Source organism: Lissotriton vulgaris, chromosome 10, assembly GCF_964263255.1.
Source record: "Lissotriton vulgaris chromosome 10, aLisVul1.2, whole genome shotgun sequence".
In the NCBI taxonomy this organism is placed as follows: Eukaryota; Metazoa; Chordata; class Amphibia; order Caudata; family Salamandridae; genus Lissotriton; species Lissotriton vulgaris.
Genome location: NC_141698.1, coordinates 558,768,178 through 558,782,538, shown reverse-complemented (window position 1 = coordinate 558,782,538; position 14,361 = coordinate 558,768,178). Strand labels below are relative to the sequence as shown.

The 14,361-nt window shown below is 39.9% G+C and overlaps 1 protein-coding gene across 1 annotated transcript in view; it reads right to left on the bottom strand.

Moving 5' to 3' along the window:
* APOLTP (apolipoprotein lipid transfer particle homolog) overlaps positions 1–14,361 on the bottom strand; it is a 1,141,779-nt gene that overhangs the window by 790,466 nt on the left and 336,952 nt on the right. The window contains exons 17-18 of the mRNA XM_086941409.1: positions 13,892–13,983; positions 3,048–3,217 (exon numbers count right to left, since the gene is read on the bottom strand). Of these exons, the coding sequence (XP_086797535.1) occupies positions 3,048–3,217; positions 13,892–13,983 (262 nt within the window). The remainder of the gene's footprint in view (positions 1–3,047; positions 3,218–13,891; positions 13,984–14,361) is intronic.

The window sequence follows — 14,361 nt, the reverse complement described above, 5'->3', positions numbered from 1 at the left end:
AAAGAATGAATAACTTACACTTGTCGCTGGTTGGATGTACAAATATAATCAAAATGATGATTTTACCTAAATTTTTGTATGTATTCAGGGCTGTACCTTTGTTGATTGAAGCCAGCTGGTTCAACAGTATAGAGGCAATATGTAATAGATTTATATGGGCCCAAGGCAAGACTAGGAGGGCCTATAGGTACATGACGCTTCCTAGAGAAAAAGGAGGGTGGGGGGCACCAGATTTTCGTTTATATTACATGGCTACGGTGCTCCAATATATTCAAGGCCTTATTGGTGGAAACTCTGATGATGTAAGACTACAGCAGATGTCCACAGAGGTTTATGCTGTCGCGCTTGGGGTAAACGCTGAGAATTGCTTTTTAAAATGTATTGACTATAGTTATTTTAAGAGGACTAAGTTTAAAACCGTAAGAGCAGCAGTGACGGTGTGGAATGCATTCTTAAAGAAAGTAAAGATTGGAAGGTATAACAGGTATGTCCAATTATTTAATAACAGATCACTCCCTAAGGAAATTTTTGCCGATCACGTTATGGCAGACTGGGCTACAAGGGGGGTCACGCAAATTGGTGATTTACTATCACAGGATGGTTTTAAGCAATTCTCAGAGCTGAGAGACGCATATGGCTTAGATAATAGGGGATTTTTCAAATATCTACAGGTTAGAAGCTTTCTTAACAACAAAGCTGGAGGGCCAGCAGGTTTTAATAAAATAGGGATTATGGAGAAAATAAAATTGATGGGGGATTGCTCTATTAAATCTTTTTATGCAGCATTGGTGGAAAATAAGCAAGATGATTTAGTTAAATTTCGTAAGAAATGGGAGGATAAACTGGGAATTGATGGTAGTTTGTTTTATGATTCTCTAAATTTGGGCTGTACGATAATTTGCGCTGCCCCGCTGCAATCTCAGCATTATAAAACATTGTATTTTTTGTACTTTACGCCTGCAAAGATTGCAAAATGGGGGGGGGATCAAGGTATCAACTGCCCCAGATGTAATGAGCTGGAAGCAGATAGTGTACATATTTTTGCAACATGCCCCAAGCTGCGATCATTGATTAGCGAGATCGAGGGTTTTTTGGCAACTTCATTGGGTATTGAGATATCCCTTACGCCGACGTGGATTATGCTAGGTGTGAATAATGAGGAGCAGGTTCAATATGCTGAATTTATGTTTCTAATAATGGCGGTCTATAGGCTCACAATAGCCAGGGCCTGGCTAGATAAAAGCCCTCCGAGCTTGCAATGCTGGCTGGCAAACACTCTGTATGCATATAATATAGAGGAAAAAATGTATGCTCGAAAGGGGAGAAATGGAAGACGATTGGGGAGTAGAATTTGGGAGCCAATATGTAACTGGAAAGAGAGGCAAAGAAGGAGTAACTAGGGAAGGGGGAAGGAGAAAAAAAAGAAAAAAGAAAAAAAAAAAAATACAAATAAATATTAGTTATTAAAATAATTCCCTATTAATACAAATTAATTACCAATTAACAATTAATTAATAATACATTAAAAATCAATACCAATAAATAAATAAAAATTATATATTTATTTACAATTAAATTACTTCCCACCCTATTCCCCTCTAAACACACAACCCGCTATGGAAAATAAATTAATTCAAATAACATAATTATCAATTAGTCAATTAATAAAAATTAATTAACAATTAAAAAATAATCAGTTACAAATTAATAATTAATTAACAATTAATACCAATAAATAAACATATTCAATTAATTACAATTAACTTACTTCCCACCCTATTCCCCTATAAACCCACACCCCGCTATGGAAAATAAATAATAAAACTAACATAATTATCATTTAATCAATTTATAAACATTAATTACCAATTAAAAATGAATTACCAATTAAAAATTACATAATTACAAATTAATAATTAATTAACAATTAATTCAAAATAAATACCAATAAATAAATTAACATATTTAATTCATTACAATTAAATTACTTCCGACCCTATTCCCCTATAAACCCACAACCCGCTACAGAATTAAATTACGCAAAAATTAAATAACATAAAAAAACACATTAAAAAATTTGATAATATTAAAAATTCAATATATTTTAATACCTATATTATATAATTGGATATTTTAACTTTCTATATTTAAAAAATCGATATTACATTACTTACCTTCAATTCGATATATTTCACCACTACATTCTGTCCATTCAATATTTTGTCCATTCTATATTTTGACTTTGATATTAGTGCTATTCTATATTTTTGATTCGATATTATGTCTGTATACCGAAATTACAATCTTCAACTAAAGTATTGCTTCCATCATCTTGATTAGATGTCTGTATGTTAAGTGGATTTAATTTGCTTGGGGGTTTGTTATGGAAAAACTATATCTTTCCCAAGCAGGCTCATTTACTATGGCACCCTCTCAGCAAGGTTGCAGTGAATTCTGCTGAGCCATTGCCACCATGGCTCGGCTGAAAATAAAGCGATATCTGATTGACTGGCAAGGGTCCTTAATTTTGACAAGCAGCCTTAAACCAGGAAGCAGGAGTCATAGCTTCCACTGACATGGTGGACCTGGGGGCTGCCCGCCAAATTCTGAATAAGATCCTTTGTTGTGTCCTAAATTGTTCTCATTGTGGCAGAATAGCTTACTTATTGGCAAATGCCTGGAGGTAATTAGGTTTGTAAAGCAGCTAAATGTTTGTAAACACTCACTCATTGTCCACATTTACACTTACTGTAAAGTGCACCAATATTTGCAAACCCTGCCCAGTACTCATTTTCAAGGGGTAATTTAATAAATATATGTTCTGATGATTAACACATTGTGCCCTTTAATTATATAATTATAATGATGAAGAGGTCATGATGCCCTTGAATAGATAAGTCATTTGCACATTTTGCACACCAGCATTCCAAAATCCCTTGTAATGCCTTTTGTTTACGCTGTACCTGCAAGTGGGAGGTCAACAATAATGAAAGAAAGATTATTAAGTCAGACTATATGAGACTTGTGAACACTGTGCATGTTCCTACCTGTGAAATGTAATTATATGCAGCTTCAAGCAAGTATTGATGAAGGCCCTTGTCCTGTTTCTTCAATGTTATAGCTGCTTTCACTGGTCCAGACAGAGGGAAAGGGAGGTCACTGCTTGTATCACTGTAGGACATTTCTGAACATAGTTGCCATCCGAACAGCTTTGATACTAAGAAAATAAAATAGTAATTAAATGTTGAAAAATATAATTTGAATAAATTAAGTAGACGCTTGAAAAACAAACTGCTTAAGAGTGCTAAAAAGCAAAGTAAAGCTCAAGACAATGTACCTACATATCAATAAGACTTGAGACATATTTATTTATTTGTTTAGTTTGTATAGCGCGACAGCTACCCAAAAAGGGTTTTTCCCGGCGCTGGCAGATATATGGCTGTTGAAAAGATGTAGTATTCATAGGCTAGGCAGGAACAAAATTACTGATTGAACAGCCAGGTCTTTATGGCTTTGCCGAATTGGACAAAATTTGTTTCTGTGTGCAAATTTAGGGGGAGAGAATTCCACAATTTAGGTCCCAAAAGTGAGAAAGACCTGCCACCCATCCTAGATAGACGGATTTTTGGCACGCTGAAAAGACCCTGCGATGAGGATCTTAAACAGCGTGCAGGGAGGTAGGCATGCACCAGCATTTTGAGATATTTTGGGACAGAGCCAAATTTAATTTTGTGCATGAAACTCAGAGTCTTAAACTTAACTCTATTTTCGACTCTGAGCCAGTGCAAGGTCTTCAGGTGCTCAGACATGCGTTCTCTCCTATGACATTTACACAGCAGTCGAGCTGCAGCATTTTGCACACGTTGGAGATGTCTCATAACAGCTTGTGATGACCCTAAGTAGAGAACGTTTCCGTAGTCAAGCCTAGAGGTAATGAGGGCATTGACTACAGACCTTTGTGTGTCTTCAGGTAACATCCATAGAATTTTTCTAAGCCATCTCAGGATGGTGAAACACGTGGCAGTGAGCTTGTTAACTTGAGGTTGCATGGTAAGACCTTTGTCAATTATAAAGCCCAATTTTCGTACGTAGTCGGATGGTGTGGGAAGAGAGGACCCATTTCTGAGGGCCAATGCCTAATACTCCACAAATCCAGATTTTGGCCGAGGATTAAAACCTCCGTTTTGTCACCGTTAAGCTTCAACAGATTTGCCTTCATCCAAGTTGCAATTTTAGTAAGACCTGCCTGCAAGGGAGATGGCGAGATTTGGTCTGTGTTTGAGAGAGAGAAAATTATCTGAGAATCGTCCGCATAGGTGAACATGGTCAGACCTTCATCTTCAGCAATCAGCGCAAGTGGGGCCACATACAAATTGAAAAGCAAAGGGCTGAGCACCGAGCCCTGGGTGACCCCATACGGGGACAGATGGATACTTGAGGACCCAGTATTTGAATTGATCTGAAAGGATCTTTGAGTTAAAAATGAGGTGATCCAATCTAAGGCCTTGCCCCTCACACCAATGGCAGAGAGGGATTTTAACAGAATACTATGGGAAATGGTATCAAACGCTGCGCTGAGGTCGAGTAAAATCAGCGCAGCTAAGTCTCCTTTATCTATTAAATTGCGCAGAAATTCCAACACTCCCAGAAGGGTAGTTTCGGTCAAAAAACCCGGGCGGAAGCCTGACTGCGTAGAGTGGAAGATGTTGTTTACCTCTATGTAGTAGGCAAGATGACTATGAACATGCTTCTCCAAGAATTTGGAGAAGACAGGCAGTATGGATATAGGGTGAAAATTAGCCAGAATTTTAGGGTCGGCTGTCAGTTTTTTCAACAATGGTAAAACCTTTGCATGTTTCCACATTTTGGGGACAGTGGCTGAAGTTAGGGACTGGTTTAAAACCTTGTAGATCACGGAGGGATGCTTAATGTCAAATTGCTTGAGGACTGAGATAGGGAGAGGGTCACCAGGAGAGCCAGATTTCAGTTTTACGATTATCTTTTGAAGGTCTTGGACATTTAACTCAGGCCAGACAGTAAGTGACTCATATGTCAACTCCGACTGGAGGGAGCTGGATGTGGTTAAATAGGAAAAGGATGGAGCAAGAGCAATTGTATTGGCTGATCTGGTATCCCAATCTAGGACTGAGTAAAAATATCACTAAAAGTTAAAAATCCCCTTCTCCAACCTGAACCTTAACATTGAGATCCATTTGTCTAGCTTTGGTACTTCAACTTGTCTTTGGCCTGTGTAAGAAGAATATATTCTTTCAAACAATTGTATGCCTCCAGGGAATTCGTAATTAATCAATGTTTCTGACAGCTTACTTATGTTAGAGTAATAAGTAGAAAAAACATTCTGCCATTGGCATTGCCTTCCAATTCTAATAAAGTCTAGATACCCTGATGAACTTGTTTTCTCCGATATTTAAGCTGACTGTGGTGTATTTATCATTCATTGATTGTTTCCAGTAATCATGTCTTAATCATTGATATGTCAGAAGACTGTGATGGAAAGGTGAAAGCTGTTCTTGGAATCTGTGGGTTCTCGTGGACTGGTGGGGTCTGATTTGTACAGCACCCCCATCTGTTACTCAGCTGATTTGCCAGTCGAGTGCTGAGAGCATGTGGTTTCTCTTACACATCAGCTGATTCAACCGATGGGGAAATTGCAGAGTCCCCGTGAATATGAGGGGCTTGTTGGCATGGGTTGGACCTCCCAATTGTCGTTGCTTCATTCTGGGGCATTTGTGTACGCTGAGTTTGTCTATTAAAGGAAATAAGTAGCTGAAGGTTGGATCCTGCTGGATCCAGTTCTCTTTGTGGAAAGGGGACTTTGAATGTGGCAATGATCGTTTGCACAGCAGTGATTTCAGCACTTCACAAATGCTTTACATACTGAATTTCTTTTTTAGCTGGTTTTGCTGATTTCTTATTCTTGTCATTATCATGAGTGCATGTGTGCTTCCATTGATGAGAATGCTGAAATCCACTAACCCCTCTACTTTCCCTATATTTAACAACAAGGGGTGGTGATGGACAGAGTTTCTGAATTAAGCAGAATACTCTCACCCAGTCAAGAGATCAGGGCTAAATCCAACACCGTTTTTTAGCTCACTGCACCATCCCAGTTCAGAACCTGCCTATATGCAAATTAGTCTGTTCCTGTCCCAGTGCATGATGGGAACAGGGCAAACCAAACTACCAAGCCAATTCTTACACTGGGAAGGAAACAAGCTTCCGGGGACCGGTTTCTGGCATTTCAGCCGTCGTCGGCCCGGCATGCTTGAATCCTGATGGTGCAATGAGCAAGGGACTCACATCTGAGTATACCCTTCCACGCTTAGGGTGGACAAAATATTTAACAACAAGGGGTGGTGATGGACAGAGTTTCTGAATTAAGCATAATACTCTCACCCAGTCAAGAGATCAGGGCTAGATCAAACACCGTTTTTTAGCTCACTGCACCATCCCAGTTCAGAACCTGGCTATATGAAAATTAGTCTGTTCCTGTCCCAGTGCATGATGGGAACAGGGCAAACCAAACTACCAAGCCAATTCTTACACTGGGAAGGAAACAAGCTTCCGGGGACTGGTTTCTGGCATTTCAGCTGTCGTCGGCCCGGCTTGCTTGAATCCTGATGGTCCAATGGTAGTTTAGTCTGCCCTGTTCCCATGATGCACTGGGCCAGGGACAGACTGATTTGCATATAGCCAGGTTCTGAGCTGGGATGGTGCAGTGAGATAAATAACGGTGATGGATCAAGCCCTGATCTTTTGACTGGGTAAGAGTGGTCTGCTTAATTCAGACACTCTGTTCATCACCACCCCCCCTTTTCTGAATCCTCTACTTTCCCTGGTTTACCCTTGGCTTGTTTTGAAACAAGCCACCTTGTTTGCTTAACCTAGTTGAAAAGGACATACAACAATTTCTCTGCACAGGCATGATTTGATGATAAGAGAGTACAGACTATCATGACTTCTGTCCACTTCCAATCATCTCCATATTGGAAACTGCTATGTACGTTGTGCATCACTAATGATCAAATGATCAGAAGCTGTCTGCGTCTTAGGGAACCTTCATATTTTACTTTCTGTGGATTTCATTCATACTTTTACAGTACTTATACCTTATAGTTTACCTCTTAATTTAAGAAACACATTCTTATTGGATTTGCTACGGTGCCCTTTTTCATTGGCTCATGTGCGTTGCAAAATAAAATTCTATGCTGCCGTCATATTTCATCTGTTTAAGCTGATACTCCTTATTGACCAGTAGTAATTTATATATTGTGTGAGTCCATTTTAGGGCACTTATAATCAGAATTTATCATGCTGGGATTTGTTATGTGTTCTTTATTAATCTCAGAAGTGGGAGGGTAATCACAATATCTCTGATAATATTTCGTCAATAAAAGATAGATCACTTGTTAATCAAATACAGATGATCAGGAGTCATTCCGTTCAAATGAAAGAATGTTTGTGCCCAAGAAATTTGCAACTTCTTTGATTATTCATCTTGAAATTATTCCTTATGCATTTCCAGTGGCCCAGCCAACGTGTTGTGTATTTGCCTCGGGACTTCATCAGGGCCTTCAAGAATACTACGTCCTAAAGAAAAGCCCAGGATCTCTCACCTCCAAACCACCTGTGTTCTTTATTAATAATTAATATTCTCTAGGTATCTAAGATAAGCTGTGTGTATTACTTTTCTTTATGACTGACTTATGGTGCATGTCTTATGATTTCTTAACCAGCTTGGCTTGACTTTTACTTCTCTTTCCTGCATCTTTTGAACATGCATTTTGCATCATAGTTTTCTCTCACCTTAGTTCTGTTTCTAAATTACTAAATAAGGTGTATTGTTGCTCATTTATACTCCTCTACCTATCTACACATTCAAAATCTACTTTGATAATTTTTAAGTATAAGATTATGAGAGAATATTCTGAAACATACATCGCTAATCAATAATACTGTAGTCAGAATGTCACTGCCATCAGATTTAGTAAATGTCTGTCTGAAATTCTAAATGATCAATCGCCTCTGAAAAGCAAAAGAAACAGACACAAATCCTCAATGCCTTATGTCTCAATGGTTCTCTAAAGGTCTTTTAGACGTAGGAAAGTCGTTATTGTGGATGGAGAACAATAGTTAGCTAGTTATTTATACGATCAAATATATAGTTCATTCACAAGCTCATAAACAACAATCTTTCTTATAAAGTACAACAAACAATGAAATATAAATAATCATGACATGCAAAATTATAAAAATTTAAAATGCTAAAAAGTGAATAAATACTTGTAATCAATTAACATTTAAAAAAAGCAAAGAAACATTATTCAGAGTTTCAATGTATTGTTACCCAGCAATACCCTAGCTTGTTTTGTCCTCTACTTTAATTTCCAGTTAGTACCTTAGACCTAATATGCCAGGTATAAAGCAGATACCATGATATGGCAAATACCAGCCATTTTGTTAAATCTGACCTAAAAACTCGGAGTGCATCTGCTGGTTGCCTAAATGATCAAATCCAGCATGGAGGTATGAGCCACTTTTTCCTAATCTGTATGTGGTAGGGACAAAAAACATACAGGGATCCAAAGATTCAGGGCTAAGAGTACATGCAGGGCATGTCGGAGTTAGAGTGGCCCATGTCCATCTGCTTCTAATGCTGTTCAGCAGTAAAGTTTCGTACCTAAATTGTAGGTAAAGTGCTCGTGCATGTGGAGGTTCAATTTTGTCCATTATTGATTCAAACATAAAAATATTTTTGAACTTTAAAAACCTTCCTGTTAGGGAGCCTTGCACTGCAGCGACATAGTATGAGTCCTGGATATAAGCCTAGCACGTTGCCTTTAAAATAGGTTCTGCATCTTTTGTTAGGGATTTGGGGTCTTCCCACATGGCCTTCAGTCCAAGTGTCATTAACCAGTTCCTCACACCTTTGAACCACTTCACCCATCAAGTTTCTCTATCTAGGGGGCCCATTAGGATGTCGGGCAGATTGCCCCCGCCAGGCTGGCGGTAGCCATCGGCCCCACATCTGCAACTGAATTCCCCTGCCATATTAGTATGGCGGGGGGACCGCGCCGGACGGAAAGACCGTCCGCAGCTTTCCCGCCCCGGGCGCTTTGCGGCCGGGCGGAAAAGGATTAATATGGCGGCGGTGTCTAATAGACACCGCCAGCCATATTAGTATGGGCCAAAAGAGATGCCTTTCCGTGGCGGCGATGAGACCACGGACAGGCATGCGGTCTTCACTCTGGGGGTCCCCTGCGGGCCCCCAGAATGAAGGAGGGGTGGGGGTGCACACGGGGTGTACCTGTGGTACCCCCCGGCAGTTGCATACACGAAGCAGCAGGCACCGCGCGGTACCTGCCGCTTCATGTATGCAAATGCATGCATACATTTTTAACATTGTGGCGGGCGGTGCAGTGAGCACCGCCCACCACAATGTTAAAAATGAGGGATGCACCCGCCACTGTGGCGGGCACATCCTAATGCATACATCGGGACCCCCGCCCTTAAGGCGGGCGATCCCTTTTACCGATGGGATGGCGGGCGGACATCCTAATGGGGGCCTAGGTTTTGTACTTCCTCTACGGCCTCTATGACTAAAATCTGTGTTTTGCTCGACCATACCCTGCCCCAAACCAAGAGAAATTTTAATTCTGCTATATGTTTGGCACTTCTTAAGCCAAAATCTAGCCGAACCGGTAGGAGTGGAGTGCTATTGGGCAGTTTTAATAGGGACCTAATGAACTTGTTTTCTGACACTTCTAAACTCATTGTCTATTCCAGACCCCACAGTTCTGCACCATAGAGTGCTGCCCTCAGACCCCTAGATTGGTGTATTTCAATGCAGGAGAAATGGGGAGATAAACATATTGAATTCGTTTTTTAACCACAGCGGAGTCGAGATACTGTAAAGTAATAGTACTCTTTTCAATTTGGCCAGCTCAGATTACTATGCAGTCTGACTCCTAGGTAGTCAAAGACCTTAACTTGTTCAAGCATGGATGAGCCAATCCTAATTTTCCCTCTGAAACTGAAAAGAGGGTTAAAAGCTATGAATTTGGTCTTTGAGCAATTTATCGTTAGACCAAGGTCAGTGCAGGCTGTTGCAAACCAGTTAAGTATATTTTGGATACCCATTGGTGTTTTTGCAATCAATAGTGTATCATCTGCAAACAGGAGTGATGGAATTTGTCTGCCTGCAAACTTCAGAGGATCACCCCTGCAGTTGTACAGAGTTTTGACCAGCCCATTTATATATAAAGTGAATAGGGTTGGAGCTAAAACTTACCCTTGACGACCTCCTTTGTGTACTCCTATCTTTCCAGTAAGTTCGCCCCCTCGGTTTCATCGGACCTGCGCATAATTATCCTGGTGGATACGCACAAAAGGTTGAAGCAGCCCTTTTGGCAGACCAAGACTCCGAGGTGACCCAGAATTTAGGGTGATTTATGGAGTCAAATGCTTGCTTAAGAGCTACGAACACTACATATAGGTGGCCCTTCCTAATGATTACTTCATTCCAACTAATCAGTAAGAAACAAAATACCTGATCTAGGTTGCTAGTAAATTCCCTAAAACAAGCTTGTAGGTGAGCGTTATGTTATTATCCTCAATCTAAACATTTAAGTGCGTCAGAATAAATTTGCTGAACTCTTTCTAAGCCGTATCTGTAAGGCTGATAGGTCTGTAATTGGAAAGGTCGCATTAATCCCCCTTTTTAAAAGTCAGGATGATTTTGGCACCCTTCCAAAAACCTGCAATATCCCCTCCTCGTGTTATTGCATTAAAAATTCAATGAAGTATAGGACCCCAGATGGTGGGTTCTGATCGATAAAGATCCCCGGAATCTTGTCTAAGCCTGAGGCTTTACCCTTTCCAAGGCTAATAATTGCTGTAACAGTTTGTTCTAGAGTAAAGGTCACTACTTCTTCAGCAGCTAACTCTGGGTTCGACCATTTGTTGTCCCTTGGGATATTAAAGTCCTTGTCGCTGCCCTCCATAACATACACTTGTGTGAAGTGCTCCTCCTAGACACTGGTTGGAAAAAAAGTCCTCTTTTGTCACTGTGTGCACTGCCCCTATGGTCAGTAAATGCCAAAACAATTTGCTATTTTTCTTTCTTGATGCCCCTGCCAAAGTGCGCTAATTTAGTTCCACCCAGTTTTTTTTGCTTCTGTCTGTGCCTTGTTGTAAGCTCTTCTTCTCTCTGCTATCTGAACACTGTTCCCACCCTTTCCTGCTGCAACTAAGGCAGACTTTGCCTTTTTGCAGCTCCCATTAAACCAGGGCATATCACTGCGTCTCTGTCAAGCTTACTGTTTGTCCTGTAAATTGGCTCTTGATTGCCTTAAGAAGATGTAAGAAAATAGACATATTGATAAAATCATCGCTTCCCTGAGTACCCAGGTTGTCAAGGGCAGGCGCTACCTCATATTAGCTAGGAAGTACTCACCTCCAACTATATGATTCCATTTGATCCGTCTATCATTATTAGAGGTGACTATGGGGGAGACCATTCTGTCAGACCTCTCTGGCATGAAAGGAATATTGACTAATTCCAAGACCAGAGCATTGTGGTCACTGTCGTGGCTTAATATAATGGCCATATCAATTAATTTATGCCATAGTCGATCCTAATTCCTAGCGTTCGCCCTCAAATGTTTGAGTAGCTTCTAAATCGTATTGCGTCCCCTCGTTGAGTTAGGGTAAAAGCGAGAACTGCCCCACCTTTGTGCATATTTTGAGTGGGGGCACCTGCAATTTCTGAATACTCCTTAATAGTTCTTCCTCTTGCACTAGATCCTGGGCAAAAGCCACAGAAGTCTCCAGCTACAATTAAAGATTTCCTGCGTTATCTAGGAAGTTAGTCAGAAGTGTTATTGTGATGGATTCCTGATTCTTGCTCTTGAATTGATTATATATATTTATTAATCTCATGGCAAACTCCCCTTTTGTGGATATAAGATCGATGCCTAATATATCATCTGACTCGATGTTTATTCTCCTGACTTTGCAAACTAGGCTTGTCCTGACCCATATGAATAGTCCTCCAGATGGTCGACCTGCTGGTGATAGTCTAGCTTGAATACTGAAGTTGGTTTAACCTCCTCTAAAGATTGGTTCTGTTGACCATGATTTGGAGAACAATAGAAACAATAGTTCTCTTCTAATCTAGATTGTTTTACAGTCATTATAAGAAAAATATTCTCAACACAAAGGCCATCGATATTAAATCCGTTAATAACAAAATATCACCCAAAGTAGTAAGGTTGGCAAATAATCCTCCCACCCCCAAACGGTTTATGATCTTTCAAAAGCTAAATTGTCATTATATAATTGCCACATCTTACTGATGCAAAGAATGGGAATCTTATTGGTAAATCCAACAAGAGGACTGTAGTCCTCCTGTTGAACATGAGGTCTATAAATGTGTTAATTCCATAACAGTTTTATGTAGAATTTTCCAATATTAGTGAGGTTAAATTCCATAAATTCCACAGAAACAACTTTTCCCTACCACCAGCCAAAGTTTATTGTATCTCAATGCAGTCAATTTAACAACCTCCAGCTGAACAGGTAAAATAATTGCAACTAACTGGTAAGGCTGAATTTGCCAAGACTCGTGTAAACTGCTTCAAAGTATTAACGAGCAACTGGGCTGAAAATGGACTCTGGATCCGAGCAGGAGCTGTTGCTTTCAAGCTTGTAGCCATCATTATCTGTGACCGGAAGTATTGTAGCTCTCTTAGTTAATTTGGTAAACATAGTAAACATGTTGCACTCAGTGCTGTAGCCAGCACACTGCACTGCTGTCAAGGGAGATGGCAACAACTTCAGGTTACTTTGAATACCACCACAGGCATCTTGGTGGTGTTTTTTTTAGAGAACAAATTAACCATCATTGCTTTGGAATAAGATTGCATTTCTGGCTCTTTGAAAATGAATAATGCTCTTTGAGTGGGATAAGAAGATAAGCTGGCTACATGGGTGAGTGATTTGAGCACTTGCTGCTGAAACATGAATTGACCTGCAGTTGAAAAATGTAAATCCCTTCACAGCTGAGAGCTTTTAACCTACCTTAGGCTGGTAAACTGAGTACCATTAAACTGAGTCTCTTTTCTCCAGTGGATTGAAATGACAGGAGTGGGGTTTGAAGCCTACATGAAAAATCCTTATTATATGATGTGTGATGTATTATCATTTACACATAAAAAGATAGGATAGTCCTGTCTTTTTATTAGCGCCGACTCCGCAGTCGTAAAGATAATAGAAGAAAAATGCCTTTGTGAAATAGCAAACAATTGTAAACTTACACAAAGCGTAAGTTTACCTTTGTTAATCAGTCCTCCTTGTCACTGGTTTTCATATGACATCAGAACTCTGAGATGACACTATAGGTTTTTAGCACATGACTTAGTTTGGTTTGGTATGGCACTCAAATATACTTTTTCAGAAAACAAAAACAAGACTTGGAAGCAATAAATGCAATTATGTAGCATACTATCTGGAGCAGTGAACTAAACAAAACAAATGTAGATATTTTGTTTCTGGGTTAGTCTGATTGAGTGATCTGCTAGTGAAGGTTATTACTTTTCAGTAAGTTGTTACTTGGCTTGTTCTACTTAGATGAGTGGAATGTTTTGGCATATGGTGCAATTCTTAGGTACTGTAATGGATTATTATTCTGTTTTGTGTATACTATAGGGATGTGTGCCGCTGTGGCAAAAAAGGGATCTAATGGACAGGCTGGAAGGAGAGCAATGCTGACATCTCTTCAAGTCAATACCAGAGCTCCATAAATGATCTAAACACGTCATCATCAGTAATAAATTAAATGACATGTTTTGTATTATTGTGGGCTACTTACCATCCTCACTAGTGCATAATTTTGTATCTCTGCGATCTTTAGGGTTGTGGAGCTTGTCTGTGCCTGCATCAGTAACAAGGTAAAGCTGTGAGCTGCGGAGGGAACAGAGCACCATGGTTACAAAATATGCTATCATATAAGTTTGACAATTTAAGGAACACTTGGGGGCTCATTACGTGGTTCATTTTGTTATGCCCACTGCCCCCCCTCAAATGTACCAATACTGAGGCCATCAGTAACATTAGCAAGGCAGGATTATGTGGGGTTACAACCGGAACCTTGTAGATCCCCTTAGTAATGCAGAATTACAGGAGGAAATGGAAAATCTGGGTTTGAATCCATCAGTAAGTCCTAATTTCCCTTTGGAGTTTCACTTGAAACCCTTTACTGTTGTCATCAACTGAAATCTCATAGTGGAAGTAAATGGATCCATGGTGTTGCCATGGATCTTGTACATTCAATGTAAGTAA